Source organism: Bos javanicus, chromosome 12, assembly GCF_032452875.1.
Source record: "Bos javanicus breed banteng chromosome 12, ARS-OSU_banteng_1.0, whole genome shotgun sequence".
NCBI lineage: Eukaryota > Metazoa > Chordata > Mammalia > Artiodactyla > Bovidae > Bos > Bos javanicus.
The window spans coordinates 21532784-21549903 of NC_083879.1; the positions used below are offsets into that span (position 1 = coordinate 21532784).

The 17120-nt window shown below is 43.5% G+C and overlaps 1 protein-coding gene across 2 annotated transcripts in view; it reads right to left on the reverse strand.

The window, feature by feature from the left end:
• NEK5 (NIMA related kinase 5) overlaps positions 1-17120 on the reverse strand; it is a 64267-nt gene that overhangs the window by 10813 nt on the left and 36334 nt on the right. Inside the window, exons 14-20 of one of the 2 annotated variants that reach the window (XM_061434693.1) lie at positions 16917-17033; positions 15556-15642; positions 12918-13010; positions 9877-9963; positions 9582-9650; positions 6365-6491; positions 1863-1988 (exon numbers count right to left, since the gene is read on the reverse strand). In XM_061434693.1, coding sequence (XP_061290677.1) covers positions 1863-1988; positions 6365-6491; positions 9582-9650; positions 9877-9963; positions 12918-13010; positions 15556-15642; positions 16917-17033 — 706 coding nt within the window. The remainder of the gene's footprint in view (positions 1-1862; positions 1989-6364; positions 6492-9581; positions 9651-9876; positions 9964-12917; positions 13011-15555; positions 15643-16916; positions 17034-17120) is intronic. The other variant, XM_061434694.1, reaches the window with a different exon arrangement.

The window sequence follows — 17120 nt, forward strand, 5'->3', positions numbered from 1 at the left end:
AGAATGCAAGAACCTTGGAGATAACCTAATCCCACCACCCATTTTATGAGTAAAGAAGCTAAGAAAAGTTCAGTGACAATATGATTGTCACAGAGCTATTGGGCAGGAGAGTCTTTTTTTGCTTTGGAAACTGGCTATTTTGGTATGTTGACATTTCTCTTCTATCGTTTATTTTAAATTCAGTTTCCCTTCTTATTGTTCCACTGGTTTAGGATGGATTAAATTGTATTATGTTTGCAAGCCCTTTTCTGTAAATTTAATGATATATTTTGTAAGAGTATAAATATGGGTCCATTCAAACACTTTTAATTACTAACTTCAGTAATATACTTACAGACTTCAACTTATAAGATGGACATAAATTTTAGCTCTCCCTCAGCCCCACGAGGGCTTCCCAGGTGATGCTAGAGATAAAGAACCTGCCTGCAATGTAGGAGATGTAAGCAAGCTTGATTCCTGGGTCAGGAAGATCCCCCGGAGGAGACAAAGGCAATCCACTCCAGTATTCTTGCCTAGAGAATCCCATAGATAGAGGAGCCTGGCAGGCTACAGTCCATAGGATCACAAAGAGTCAGACACCACTGAAGTGACTTAGCACACACGGCCCCACGTTATCAAGAACATATGAAATTAGCAATAAAAATCTCCACCACCTGTAAGATCACACCCAGGTATTGCAGGGACTCTCTGATGAGGAAAGACTATGCCAGAAGCTCAGATGTAAACAAAAGAATTTAGGTTGAAAATACCATCATATTCTAAACAGTCCCAACACTGAAATAGTACATTGGCTTACAAAGCAATTTAATGCGTATCTTTGCACTAACTCTCTAAATCTTGTGGGATAGCTGATATTTCAATTCTGATGTTACTGATGAAAAAAATGACCCTCCAAGACATTGCAAGAGAGTTATTGGGCTAGCACAGGAAAGCAAATGAAGCCACCTGCCCCTCCTTGCGAGGGAGGTGGGAGCCTGGATCTTTCCTCCCTTACATTCTCACAGCTACAGTGGTCAATTGTCTAGAATAATTAGTAGGCAAGTCTCTGCAGGGGTAGGAAGTGGAAGCGTTGGTTGCTCAGTCGTGTCTGGCTCTTTGCAGTCCCATGGACTGTAGCCCGCCAGGCTCCTCTGTCTGTGGGATTCTCCAGGCAAGAATACTGGAGTGGGTTGCTATTTCCTTCTCCAGGGGATCTTCCCGACCCCAGAATTAGACCTGGGTCTCCTGCATTGCAGGCAGATTCTTTACCATCTGAGCCACAAGCCTAATCTAAAACAGTATCTTTTGACAAGTATTTGATACAAATCTATAGGGGCTGAGGGTCGGACACGACTGAGCAACTTCACTTTCACTTTTCACTTTCCTGCATTGGAAAAGGAAATGGCAACCTACTCCAGTGTTCTTGCCTGGAGAATCCCAGGGACAGGGGAGCCTGGTGGGCTGCTGTCTGTGGGGTCGCAGAGTCAGACACGACTGAAGCAACTTAGCAGCAGCAGCAGCAGCATAGAGACTGTAGGGCTTCCCTGGTGGCTCAGATGGTAAAGCGTCTGCCCGCAAAGCGGGAGACCCGGGTTCAATCCCTGGGTTGGGAAGATCCCCTGGAGAAGGAAATGGCAACCCACTCCAGTATTCTTGCCTGGAGAATCGCATGGACAGAGGACCCTGGTAGGCTACAAGTCCATGGGGTTGCAAAGAGTTGGACACAACTGAGCAACTTTTCTTTCTTTCATTCTTATAGGGACTATACTGAAAAGTGAGAACTATCAGGTCAGAGTGAGCACTGGCATTTGGGGTGAACACAGCTGTGTCTGGGGCCTCTCTCTCCTCTTGCTGATGATTTAAGCCACTGATGTCAGCCTCACCCTCAGGCATGGTGGAGCAGGTGGAGGTGACGTCGGCTGAGGCCATCATTTGCAGCAGAGTCTGAGGAGCTCCTGGGGCCCACTGTCTCCTGTACTGTGCAGCAGTGGCATCCGGAATGCACAACTCTGGGCATAAGGAAATAACTCGTTCATCTCAAAGCAGCAAAGTGTGACTAATAGCACCAAATGGTTCTTAGGAAACCTGGAATCCATCAGCTGGCACATTCAAAAACAGAAGTCACCACCATCCTTCTAATACAGATTATTATGGACTGAATGTTTACACGCCCTCCCTCCCTCCCCTGCCCTCCCCCCCCCCACCAATTCAAATCTCCAAACCTCATGCCCAAGGTGATGATACTAGGAGGAGGGACTGCGGGGAGGTGATTAGGTCATGAGGGTGAAGCCTCATGAATATGAGTAATGCTCTTATGAAAGACACCCCAGAGAGCTCCCTCATCTTTTCCATTAAGGGTTGTTGTTCAGTCGGTGAGTCCTGTCAGCGACCCCATGGACTGCAGCAAACCAGGCTTCCCTGTCCTTCACTATCTCCTGGAGTTTGCTCAAATTCATGCCCACTGAGTTGGTGATGCCATCCAACCATCTCATCCTCTGTCGTCCCCTTCTCTTCCCGCCTTCAATCTTTCCCAGCATCAGGGTCTTTTCCAATGAATCAGCTCTTCGCATCAGGTGGTCAAAGTATAGGAGCTTCAGCTTCTGCGTCAGTCCTTCCAATGAATATTCAGGACTGATTTCCTTTAGGATTGACTGGTTTGTGAGGACACAGCAAAAAGATGGAATTAGGCCCTCACCAGACCCTGAATCTACCAGCATCATGATCTTGGACTTTCCAGCCTCCAGAAATGTGTGAAATATTGAATAAATATTGTTAATAAGCCATCAAGTTTATGGTATTTGTTACTTCAGGCCACTGAACTTTTAAGTTCTGAAGTTATAAACAGGTTTAAAATTGTTTCATTTTTATTATTAACATTTGATTAATGCTAAAGAAATATTAACAGCACTGAATGAACAAATTCTTGAGGCATTATGTGAACCTTAGTAGTGTCCATGGAAATGCAACTATTCCATTACCTTACTTTATTTTTTGGCCACACTGTGGCATTCGGGACCTTAGTTCCCCAACTAGGGGTTGAACCTGTGCTCCCTGCAGTAGAAGCCCATATTCTTAACCACTGGACCAGCAGCCAAGTCCCCTACCTTAATTTCAAAAGTAACATGGTTTTTAGAAAACTTGTTGCTATGTTTCATTATAGGAAATTTGGAGATCAGATAAAGAAGAAAACCAAAATTTCCACAATCCCACTGTCCAGAAGACGATTACAGTTGCAAATTTTCCTTCCTGCATTTTGTTTTTGCTTCGTTTTGAAACAAAAAAAATAGGCCAAATACTATACCCTTTTATAATTTATTCTTTCTAATTAGTAATATATCCTATCTGAATTATTAAATATTGCTCTATACCACTATTTTAAAGCAAACTGGGTATCCTGATTTATGAATACATTTTAACTTAATTCTTTTTTGGTGGATTTTTAGATTGCTAGAATTTTTTACTATGATAAACAACACTATAATGAACTCATTTTTTACATTTATGACTATTTTCCCTAGGTAAAATATTGAAAATGACAATTCTAGGGGCTAGTAATATTTGCTTTACCAAAGCCTTTCATTGTTACAGTTGAATCTATTACTAATTTATTCTGTGATTTTTTTTCCTATGTATTTTGAAGAGCAAATTCTTCCCTATTCGAAAGATACTCACATTTTCTTTCACTTTATTTTCTAACATACAGCTTCACTTGTCACATATAAACCCTTTGATTTTAGCTTGTATCATTATCTAGAGTCTGATTTCACAATTTTCCCAAACTGTTAACCAATTAGTTCCAGAGCATTTATTTAATTCTTTTATTTAATTCCCATTGACATGATGTGACTTTTAGCATATGCTAAATTATGATACATACTAGAGTTTGTTTCTAAACTTTGTCTTTTTTCACTAATTTTTTTAAAATTTTGCTGCTAGTATCATATTGTTTTAATCACTGTAATTTATATAATATAGTTTGATATTTGGAAGACAAGTACCACGCACTGCTCTTCTTTTCTAGATTTTTTTGGCTAGTTAAGAATCTCCAAGGGACTTCCCTGGTGGTTCAGTGGTTAAGAATCTGCCTTCCAATGCAAGGGACAGGGGTATGAGCCCTATTCGAGGAATTAAGATCCCACATGCCATGAGGCAACTAAGCCCTCAAGCTGCAACTACTCAGCTCAGGCACTACATCTAAGATCTGACACAGCCATAAATAAATAAATATTTTTTTAAAGGATCTCCAAGATTCTGCAATCTGCCAAGATCTCTTTACACCAGAAAAAACTACTGTGCTTTTGACTGAAATTACCAAAAATCCACATATTTATTTGGAATGAATATTTCTAATATATAACAGTATTGGTGGTGTTGTTCAGTTGTCCAGTTGTGTCCAACTCTTCTCTACATTCATTCAGTCTTTAACTACCTCAGTAAAGTTTTATAGTTTCCTTCATTTGCTCTGCATGATTCTTGTGGAGCTTATTCCCAAGTTATAAGTACACACACATATACACTCACACACATATTTGCTATTGATACTGTCAATGAGATCTAAAGACCAACTGGGGAATATATTTGCAATAGGTATTTCAGGCAAAGGTTCTATTTAAATGAGTCTTATAAATTTAAAAAATGACATATTCAGTAGAAAAATAGATAAAGGATATGAGCACATAATTCACAAGAGAAAGACAGAGGTCAATAAACATATGGGAAATTGTTCAGCCTGCATAATAATCACAGCAACCCAGTTTAAATTGAGACCATTTTCAGTATCAAACTAATGATTAGTACTGGGGTTCAAAAAGCAGGTTCTGTGCCTCCTTTCACTGGTTCATGACAGTTCTATGATTGTGAAGGCAGACCAGGTGTCACTCATCTCTGAGGTCCCTTCCACCTAGCACAGTCTGGCAGAACCTGGGGATTCTCTGTAAGAAGCCTGCTGAATTGAATACAGATTTTTCCAGGTGGAAGAGAGGCAAAGTGTATTATTCTAGGAAGAGGAAACTGAGCTGAGTCAGGCTGTGTAAATGCTCACATAGCTGCAAGAGAAGATGCGGTTCCAACAGGCTGTGTGGATCCCATCATCAGTGCAAAAAGAGGGGGGGGGTGATCGAGCAGGATCAGGCCATGCAGCATAACATGTGTTACTTTGTGCCATGAACTGTATCCTATGAACATTATCAAAACAAAATTTGAGCAGGGAACTCTACTCATATTTCATTTTGATAATGCCTCATTTCCACCTGGAAAAAAAAAATCTTTATTCGATTCAGCACAGGGAACTCTGCTCAGTGCTCTGTGGTGACCTAAATGGTAAGGAAATCCAAAAAAGAGGGGATATACATGTAGATAGAGCTGATTCGCCTTGCTGCACAGTAGAAACGAACACACCATTGTAATGCAACAATACTCCAACAAAAATTAATTTTAAAAATTTGAGTAGGATAATAATATGACAAGATGACTATAGCAATATTTACAGAATGAAAGGGAAAGACTAGAGAAAAGAGGATGCATAGGAGAATAAGGCAGCTCTCCTATGAGTGAGGGGAAGGGAAAGGGAAAATTAGGGAAAGAGCATCTATTAAACTAAGCACCTAATATGTCCATTTTCACATTAGTCTTTGCAATAAGTCTGTGTGGCAAGCATTAGTATCCTCATTCCTAAGGGGAAACTGAGGTTCAGAGATTTTTTTTTGGCCACACAGCATAATGAGATCTTACTTCCCCTACTAGGGATAGAACCCTTAACCACTAGCCTACCAGGGAAGTGCCTGAGATTCAGAGATTTGAAGTAACATGTGAAAGGCTGCACAATCAAAAAGCAGCAGTACTAGCTGGGATTGGAACTCTGTCTCCAAAGCCCATGCACTTCCTACAACATACACGGCTGAGACAGGACAGGGCAGAGAGAATGAAGGAGGAGGGAGACTCAGGACATCTCAGAGTAGAAACCACCCCAGGCACGACAGCAGGACCGTCAGCCTGGTGAGGGCGTCACCCAAAATAAAGACTCCCTGGGAAGAAAGCGCTCAGAAGATTGATCGTACATGCACTGAGTTTGAGATGACAATAGGACTCGTGCATGGAGCCATCCAGGAGATCCTGAGAAAGGCAGATGAGTGTGGAGCTGCTGGTGGAGGAGTGGAAGCTGAGGGAGCAGCTGAAACTGCCCCGGGAGCAGTGCGGAGCAGAGAGGAGGCGGGTCTCTGGGGCTGTGATCTCTGTGGCGGGTGGAGTCAGGCCAGATGCCCCCCAGCTCAGGGAGGGGTGGGGGGCAGGGGACAGTCAGGTCACTGGAGATGAGTGAGGAGAGCATACGAGATGGGTTGTCAATAAAACAGTACCTTCTCATCTGCAGCCTTCAAGGGACACATACCTGCTTCTGGGCAACAGAGTGTTTCAAATGCTTGGTCTGTATAATCTTCCTGCCCCTTCACACATTTATATTCCATGAACTTCATGCCATCCTCAGAGGTCAAAGTTTCATTCAGTATATCCACTGCCTAAAGCAATTCCACAGTGTTTCATGAGAAATAAGCCACATTTTGGGGGGAAAAGTTTAAAAATTATTCTGTATTCCCAGGAGTAGCATTTACCAAGACATGCAATGAGTATTTAGTATATGTTTATCACATGAATCAATAGGCTCTGAAAGCTGGAACTATGTTGGAACAAGGCAGAAACAGGAATGTGTCTGTCCATTTCTTCTCTTTGTCAACCGTGACGAGCACTGATCATGTGGCAACTAATTTAATGCAGACGTCCTGCCTTCTATCTTATCCCCCTACTGTTCCATGCTGCTGCTGCTGCTGCTAAGTCGCTTCAGTCGTGTCCAACTCTGTGCGACCCCATAGACGGCAGCCCACCAGGCTCCCCCATCCCTGGGGTTCTCCAGGCAAGAATACTGGAGTGGGTTGCCATTTCCTTCTCCAATGCATGAAAGTGAAAAGTGAAAGTGAAGTCGCTCAGTCGTGTCCGACTCTTAGCGACCCCATGGACTGCAGCCTACCAGGCTCCTCCATCCATGGGATTTTCCAGGCAAGAGTACTGGAGTGGGGTGCCATGCTACGGGACTCTAAAGATGAGTTCATCCACGTCCTGCTTTAAGCTTTAACATTGCCAGTCAGGTCCCTAAAACTGCTCCTAACATTCCATTATTAATATTAAAATGATCACTCTGTTTCAAGCATATCAAAGCAAAGAAGAACACAGGATGAACAAATTGGTACATAAAACTTCTGGGACTCCATTCTTTTTTCTAGAAGGCCAACTTTGAAAATGTTAGTCACTCAGTCATGTCTGACTCTTTGCAATCCCATGGACAATAGCCTGCGAGGCTCCTCTGACCATGGGATTCTCCAGGCAAGAATACTGGACTGGGTTGCCACATCTCCTCCAGGCGATCTTCCCGACCCAGGGATCGAACCCTGGTTTCCTGCATTTCAAGTGGGTTCTTTACCGTCTGAGCCATCAGGGAAGCCAACTTTAGCACCTCATTTCACAGAAGCACTGGAGGGACCAGTCCTCAGCTTCCAACTCAGACCCTGGGTCCCCAGAGCTAACCCCTCTGGTACTCACAGCTCTGGGATACTTAGAGCCTAGCGGTTAGAGGTGAGTGCTAACTACCAATACTCCACTTGCCGGGAGCCAGCACAGGAGTCCCCACCTATGACAAGGTCATGCAGGAGAGCTCTGATGGGCAAGGCGAGTCAGAGCTCGAGGGGTGCCCCCCTGGATCTGCCTGAGCGTGTACCCCAAAACCAGAATCTGTCTGTTTTACTATTTTATGACTTTACCAACTCCCCTGACATTAACAGGGGGCTATCCCCGACCACCTTTCTCTGAAGAAAATCAACTTAGAGCTCTAGTTAATAAGTCTCCTGGGCATAATGGGAATGTTTCAATTCAAACCCCTCTGATGACTTTCTAGCTTGCCTGACAGGTTTGTTCAGATTCCTGCAGCTACGCATGTGATTGTTCACAGCCCCCCAACCACGGGAAGCTTAAGATATTCTAACAATGCAGAGCTTCTCAGAGAGTTGAAATTGTTAGAATAGAACTAGTAGAGGATTTCTTTGTTGAGCTAATGCTTGCTGCCAAGTTTCCATATCCCTTACCTACTATGTCCCTGGGAGTGTATTGATCAATATAGTTGGTATATAGAAATGTAAGTAGTAGCTTTAATGTTTGTAACCTTGGACCCTTGAGTTAATTCTTTTCTTGTTATAGCCTACCACACTTTTGCCCTATAGGAATGCAACTTTATCTAATGCTTTCGGAGAGTGGTGCCAGACTTTAGAATAATCACCTTTAGAGAAAAATAAGTTTTCTGAAGTAAGGGTCATAAAATGTTAACAGGTCTCCTGGCCAGAAGATGATGTAAATCACCTAAAGCTTTTGCATATGATAAGTTTGCAGAAAGAAAGCCTGGCTTCGATAAGGATCAAGGACTGCTGACCTTGCATGACTCTACCCCCACCCATTATCCTCTATGCACAACTTAAGGTATAAAAACTATTTTGGAAAATAAAGTGTGGGCCTTGCTCATCAGGCTTGGTCTCCCCGTGTCGTTCTTTCTTGCTTCCTTTTCTCTCCTTTTCTTCTCTATTTTTTCAGGCCAAAGTAATTGGAGCACGGGGGTCCTCTGAGACTACTTATTTGCCTGGGCTTCTAAGACCCACTCTAGAAGGCGCCCAAGGTGGGGTACCTTCAGCTATTCGAGAGGGCGCCTGCGGCCTCCATAGTCAGAGCAAGTTCGGTGCCACGAACTTTATTAGTCTCCCACGTAAACCAGTCAGGTCAAGCCTCTGTCTCTTTCTCCTTTTATCTATCCTTTAATCGCCAACGCCGTCCTCCCGAGGGAATCCCTGGTCCAACCGGGGCTGGACCCCAGTATCCACTGAAGTCTTTATGTAGCAAAATGCTGGTAAAATCTCAAAACTTACTGGAGCACAGAGGATTTTTAGGGCAGTGAAAATACTCTGTATGATTCTAAATACTCTGTATGATTCTATAATTTTATTCTAAAATAAAATAAATTATGTATTTTTATTTTGTTTTTAAAACTTTTTATTTCATATTAGAGTATAGTTGATTAACAATGTTCTGTTAGTTTCAAATGCATAGCAAAGTGATTCAGTTATACATATAAATGTATCTATTCTTTTTCAATTTCTAACTAGGTTCTTACAGAATATTGAGCAGGGTTCCCTATGCTATACAGCAGGCTCTTGTTGGTTATTCAACTTAAATATACATGCTAATTTATTTTAGGTGAGTTTATTAGTTTTTGACTATATATTAATATTATGTCTTCTATTTTAATCTGGCTATAATTTAAAAGTTACTGTTAGAAGGAAAATACCTTTTTTATAATAGCAAAGTAAAATGGAATAATCCATTTATATGAATAATCTCAATTTTAAAAAGAACAGAAGGTTAAGTATTTTGGAAGACTTGTCTGAACACTACAGATCCTTCTAGGAAGCTTTTAGTAAATTTTCCCTACCCTCTATGGGAAAATTTCATGAAATGTGCTACTAAGACACTTATTCTCTCATCTCTACTAATAGAAATTTAACTTAATGGCATACCTCTTCCTCTTGGAGGGTGTTTTCATCAGAAATACATTCATTTAAATTAATTTCAAATTTTAGCCCTCTCTAGAAGAAAGCAAGAAAAAAATCTTAGTTTTATAATCTAATGAAAATCTTAAAATTACAACTCCCAATTTGACACTACAGATACTTAAAACCATTAGTCTAACATCACAAAATAAGGCAATTCCATAAAATAGTAGGGGGTGAAATCCTGTAGGCAACTGGATTACAAGGTGCAGAGACCCAGCCAGACTTTTAATACAAAAATTTAAGACAAAATGTTTATTACCTGAGCTTTATGTTTTTGTTCCGAACTTTTACTTTCCTTTATGTTCTGAGGTTTAATTTGTTTTAAGTCTTTCTCAATATCCTGAAACTTAGAGAAAAAATAAAATCTAGCATTTACTATTGATCAAACAATTACATTTTCACCATTGCCGAATTCACAGCAGGGTCTATTTACATTATTTGATTTCTTGAATGAATCTGATGGTTGTTTTGAGAATAAAAGCATGCATTTTGCAAAGGAAAGTTAATGATAGTCTACTAAAAGCTTGGCCACAAGGTCCATTAACTTGAAATATTAATGCATTTAACACCAGCATTGCAACTCTACGGGGTGACAATATTTATCACTTCAGTCCCATACAACCTAATCTAACTCAAGAATGTAATTTGGGGACTTCCCTGGTGATACAGTGGATAAGAATCCGCCTGCCAATGTAGGGGCCATGGGTTTGATCCCTGGTCTGGAAAGATTCCACATGCTTTGCAGCAACTAAGCCAAAGGGCCACAACTTCTGAGACCCGTGGCCCAGAGCCTTCGCTCTGCAACAAGAGAAGCCACCTCAATGAGAAGCCCACCCACCTCAATGAAGACTAGCTCCCGTTTGCCACCACTCGAGAAAGCATGCAAGCAGCAGTGAAGATTCAATGCAACTAAAAATAAATAAATAAAAATTTTAAGAAGAGTATAATTTTGACCATAAGATCCTTTCCTTAAGAAGCTTATGATCTTAATCAGGAAAACAAAAAAGTGCACAGCTTGTGATACTACAAAGGAAGGAGGGGAGGGTCTAAAAATTGATGGGTAATTTAGAGGAGGAAGAGAAGACTGTAAAAGTACTGACAAGAATTTCCAAAGAATGGTCAAGAGGTGAACTTTAGACCCTGAGCTTTCTTGGGGTTCAGTCCTGGGCCCTCTGCCGTTCTCTTCCTCAGTACACGGATGGTGGTGGTTTAGTCATTCAGTTGTGTCTGACTCTTGCGACCCCATGGTCGGTAGCCCACCAGGCTCCTCTGTCCATGGGATTCTCCAGCCAAGAATACCGGAGTGGGTTGCCATTTCCTTCTCCACAATACCCAGGGGTCTCATTTATTTCCAGGGATTTAAATGTGATCTTTATGCAATGCCCCCTGAACATGTCTTTAAGAGTTGTCTTGTAATTCAGCTGCCTACTTGGTACCATCCTCGCCTTAACATTCACCCCACAATCTCATATCAAGCGCCCACTGTGGACCAGACACTGCCCTGCACAATGGGATGGTGCAGAACATGAACGTCCCTACTGACACACAGCTTACATTTTACTGGAGTAAAATAGGTAAATGAGTCAGCAAAGCAATGATGTCATTTCAGAATGTGTTAAGTGCCATAAGGAAAGGAGGTTAGAGTAATAGCCCAGAAAATGAGTAGAGGAGGACAGTAACGTAGGAAAAGCCTACCTGGCATTTGATGGGAGCCCTGGGATGGTGTTGGACCCTGGCTAAGGAAGGTCTGTGGAAAGCATGTTCCAGGTGGAGGGAACAGCGGGGCAGAGACCTGAAGCAGGGATGTGGTCTCTCAGATCTTCCTGACTCAACACAGCCAAAGCGGAGCTCCTGAGGGCCCACCCCCCGATATAGAAGCTTGCTCCCTACTCTTCCACATCTTGGTAAAATGTACTATTCCTTTCAAGCCAGAAATTTATGAGTCTCCATGTGTGTTTATATATATACATATGTATATATATTCCCCTGGAGAAAGGAATAGCAACCCACTCCAGCATTCCTGCCTGGAGGATCCCCCTGGACAGAGGAGCCTAGCGGGCTATAGTCCGTAGCGTTGCAAAGAGTTGGACACAACTAAACGACTAACACATACCTACACATAGATGTTAATTACTGCCTCGTCTGTGGACCACACCCTTTGCATGTACTTCACATCTATCAGTTTGAATTGTTATTGGTTGATTGCCCCAGAACTCTGGGAAGGGTGTTTTCCTGCCTTGCAATGTTACACACTCTGAAACAAGACTCTGACTTCTGTTATCTTACTTATATTTGTGAGGCTGGTTGTCTGATCTGACTGTGTAGTCTGATTGTCTCAATTGCATGAGAAGTGTCATATTGCTTTATTTCCCTTTGTGTGTGCATGCTAAGTCACTTTAGTTGTGTCCAACTCTTTGCGACCCTATGGACTGTAGCCCACCAGGCTCCTCTGTCCGTGGGATTCTCCAGGCAAGAATACTGCAGTGGGTTGCTATGCCCACCTCCAAGGGATCTTCCCGACCCAGGGGTCAAACTCGTGTCAAACATATTAGACCCTGAAGCCCCATTCACCCCACTGGGTAGAAAATTCAACCTTAGTCCACTTTAGAGCTCTGAGCACCACCCCTTGTGGAAGTCCCCGGGTTTTCACAAAAAGAAACACTCAGGGAGGCTGTTCAGCCTTCACTTCACTCAACATGGCTTCCTCTCACCTGCCCTCAATCAGGCCTTTGGGGCACCTCATTGAAGATGAAGGGGAAAGACCTCCCAGAGGAAAAAAGAAAAGTCCTTTGTGAGCCATTTGATCATTCAGCTCTGCACAGTTCCCTATTAATACCAAAAAGGTAAGTTTGAAGATAAACTAACTGTGAGATTTATTGAGGGGTGTGTTTGAGATTCAGATTCAAACACCATCAGACAATAGAAATTTCTTCCACCCCGGAAGCAGTTCTCAAACGGCTGCACGAACTCACCAGCTAGCTCTTGATGACAAGATGCCTGGGTCCCACCCCAGACCATTTGGGATGGAGTCCAGGCATTTTAATTTTTTTTTTTGATTGCTCTGTTTTTTGTGTTTTTTGTGTGTGGAGCAGCACCCCACACAATGTGCCAGATCTTAGTTCCCCAACCAGGGATGGAACCCGCGCTCCTGCAGGAGTCTTAACAACTGGACCACCAGAGAGGGTCCTGATTGAGTTTTTTAAACTCTCCCCCGTGGTTCTACTGCACAAGGAGAGATGGGAACACAGGGCTGGAGCAGACTCACTGGGAAACACAGCATCGTCTAACAATAACCATCACCTGCACAGATGCTTCTTCCTCAGGTGCTTCATGGGGGATGGGCAGGCCGCTCTTCTTCACCAAGTAGGTTTTCCAGTTCATTTTTGAGTCCTCCTTCAACATAAATTATACACAATCCACAAGGTTGGTTCTGCGTCGGTTCTGAAGGCCACTTGCTGCCCCTCAGCTGCTAGACCTGAATGGGGTCTCGTGAGGACATTGGCCCAGGAGGATCCGGGGGTGTGGCTGGAGAGAACGCCCTCATGGCCTCTGTCCTCTATGGCCACCTTCCGTTTTCCCCAAGGGCTTCTTTCCTGGCCTCTCTAGAAAAGTCTGGGTCCATCTTTCCTGCATGCAGGTTTCCCATCCCAGACCTGCCTTAAAAAACAGGGCTGAGGATAACACGAGGCTCTCCACCATTAGCCAAACCACTGCTCTGGGCTTCCCAGGTGGCGCGAGTGGTAAAGAACCCGCCTGCCACTGCAGGTAGAGGTGAGAGACGGGGGTTCCATCCCTGGGTCGGGAAGATCCCCTGGAGGAGGGCATGGCAACCCACTCCAGTATTCTTGCCTGGAGAATCCCATGGACAAGAGCCTGGAGGGCTACAATCCATAGGATCACAAAGAGTCAGAAATGACTGAGTGACTTTGCACGCATGCACTGCTCTGGTGATAAGCATGTCCAGCCTGCCCCTCCCACAGCACCCTGGCCTGAAGCTTTGTGTGGTTCTTTCAGATGCCCTCCTCCTTAGCTCTGCCTCTCCAAACTCCACTCTGCTTCTCAGACCCATCTTCTGAGCCCCATCTCTCTTCTTCCAGAAAATTCTTCCACCAGCTCATCCCACTCATGTTCACTCACAGGGCTTAACCAGATTCAGTTATTCCAGCACTGCTTCACACATGCGTGTCTTATCTTTCCAGCTGTTTATGGGTAGAAGTGTCTATGCTAGAAAGGGTACAGGTTTTAGAATCAGTTGCTTATTTGTGTTTTGTGTGTGTTAGTCTTTCAGTCGTGTCCTGCATTGCAGGTGGATTCTTTACCGTCTGAGCCATCAGGGGGCGTTACACAGTCTGCCTTGTAATATCTAAGTGACTTGAACTTCTCTGTCATGGGAAGTAAAGAAGATGTGGATATCAAAGCTCTAGTTCAGAGCCCAGTACATACAACCGAATTGTACCTCTGCTCATTTCACCTATATTCATTTATATATATATGCCCTCAGAGATGGGGGAGAGGGAAAGATCAATTTCAGCAGTGTGGGCAGTTCTACACAATAAGTGTGTAGTTCAAGTATGTGTGAGACAGGCTGTGTCCTCAATGGGACTCGGTACCCCCTGGCCTCTCATTGGAGGAGCATTCCAGGGTCCCGACGATGTTTCTAGTGTTTAAAAATGCGTATGTTTTTCATGCAATGTGATCTCCAGACACAAGCCAGCCATCTCATCTGGAGTTCTACTGAAAAAACAACCACCTAAGAAATAGAAGAATGAATCTCCAGTGTGGCTCCTTCAAAGGATATTTCAAGAATCATCTCAACGGTACTCAAATGTTGCCTTATATAGACTACCCCAGCATATGAGACTATTCCAGTGTGTGTGTGTGTGTGTGTGTGTGTGCATGCGCGCGTGCTCAGTCATGTCTGACTCTGCAACCCCGTGAACTGTAGCCTGTCAGGCTCCTCTGTCCGTGGGATTCTCCAGGCAAGAATACTGGAGTGGATGGCCATTTCCTTCTCCAAAGGATCTTCCCGACCCAGGAATCAAATCCACGTCTCCTGCGTCTCCTGAATTGGCAGGTGGATTCTTTACCACTGAGCCACCTGGGATTCCGATGTAGCTAAATTCAGTAAATGCTCGTTGTTTTTCCTACCTCACAGGCATGAACTCACTTCCTGTCTCGAATCCAGTTCTGGAATAAAATACCTGCTTGGTCAATACTTATTGACTGACTCACAGGGAACACAATCAACCATATTTAATAGCAGGCTCTCTTCACTGAGACTCTCAGCCCCATCACCTTGTGCAGCCTCAAGTAAACCATAATTAAGTGGGGCTTCCATTACATCTGGCAGTTTTCCTATTTAAAAAAAAGTTTGCCTGATAAAGTTTATCTTTTTGATGAGACGATCATTACTCCCGTGGGCCACAATTAATCAGCCTGTACTCTAGAGTCTGGGAACTGCAATTACTAAGTCCACACACACAGTTATTGAAGCCCACACGCCCTAGAGCCTGAGGTCTGCAGAGAAGCCCGAGCATGTAATGAAGAGGAGCCCCTGCTCGCCACAACCAGGAAAAACCCGCACAGCAACAAAGACCCAGCATGGTCAAAAATAGTTAAATATCTAAAATTATTTTTTTTTAAAGATCATTACTGTTAATATCTGCTCAGTTTAGTTAGCTCTGAATCAATAGAACAACATTTTGTTTCCGTTTTTTAAACATTTATTTTGACATGGGCCATTTTTAAAGTCTTTATTGAATTCGTTACAATATTGTTTCTGTTTTATGCTTTGGATTTTTGGCCATGAGGCATGTGGGATCTAAGTTCCCTGACCAGGGATCGAACCCACACCCCCTGCATTGGAAAGAGAAGTCTTAACCACTGGACTGCCAGGGCAGTCCCTCAACATTTCCTTTAGGAGAATGAATTTACCTACCTCCAGTTCACACCCCATCTTCTTTCTAATTTCCTTCATGTCATGGTGATACTGTTGGCGTATTTCCTCTAACTGCTTCCAATATTCCTGGAAAGCAATCCCAATTCCGAAATGTTAAATGTTTGCGGACAACTTGACAGAATACTCTCTAGAGAGCCTATGATTTTATTTTTATTTTATTTTTTATTTTTGGCCATGCCTCACGGCACGTGGGATCTTAGTTCCCCGACCAGGGATCGAACCCACACCCCCTGCATTGGCAGCATGGTGTGTTAACCACTGGACAGCCAGGGAAATCCCCAAGACAGCCTATGATTTTAGAAATGTGTGATATGTAGTAAGGGAAAAGTCAGTGCTCCCCAAAATGATAATCTGCCTTATACTTTGCCTGTGGTAAAGTGATCATATTTGGAGATGGTGTCATTGCAGGGGTGAATAGTTAAGCTAAGATGTGGTCACAACTGGGGCAGAGTGGGTCCCTAATGCATACAGCTGCTGTCCTGTTAAGAAGATGGCCAGGGACTTCTCTGGCAGTCTAATAGTTAACTCTCTGCACTTCTAATGCCGAGGACTCGGGTTTCACCCCTGGCCAGGGAACTAAGGGCCCCACGCCACATGGTGTGGCCAAATAATAATAATAATAAATAATATTTTAAAAAATAAGCAGACTCCTTTTAAAAAAAGAAGACGAAGATGGTCACACGAGGAGGATGCCACGTCCAGTGGCAGAGACTGAGTTGTGTCACTGCAAGTGAGGATATCTGAGCATCACAGACCAACTCCCAGAAGCCAGCGAAAGGCAGAGAGGGACTCCCCTCCAGAGTTCAGAGGGAGCATGGCCCTGCTGACATCTTGACTTTGGACTTCAAGCCTCCAGAACTGTGAGACAGTAAATTTCTGTCGCTTCCAACTGCCCAGTGTGTTGTAAGGCAGCCCGAGGGAACTAACACAAATTTCAAAAATGTTCAGGATGGACAGTTACTTGATCAATCCGAGGTAAAAAGCCCTATGAACTCAGCTACACTGCATTCTCTGAGAAGGTGGAATGCATGTCTTTGTCTCCCCTGAGCCCTCATTGTGGTGCATCACACCGTGTATCCAGCAAGGGTTTGTGTAGTGAGCTCTCTCGGGTGCACCATAGATGCTAAAAACAATAATACCCTGCGTGTGTGTGTGCTAAGATGCTTCAGTCATGCGACCCTATGGACTGTAGCCCCCCAGGCTCCTCTGTCCATGGGATTTTCCAAGCAAGAATATTAATACCAGAGTGGGTTGCCGTGCCCTCCTCAAAGCAACATGGTATTACAGTACACAAGACAACGAGAGAAATCCAGCGGTAGCCCTTGGAAGCAGTTTCTAACCTGTTCCTTCATTTCATTTCTCCTGAACTGCAGCCTCCAGAATCTAGGTCCTTCCGCATCGCTTCTTAGCTTTTGTCTCTGGTTGTCATTTGGCTCAGCAGAAGATGGGCGAAGACCCTGTTATTGGAATAAAGTAGTTTATCAAGTGTATTTGCATTCTGGAAACACCTTATGACTTGACCTGCACTTCATCCTTTAAGCAAT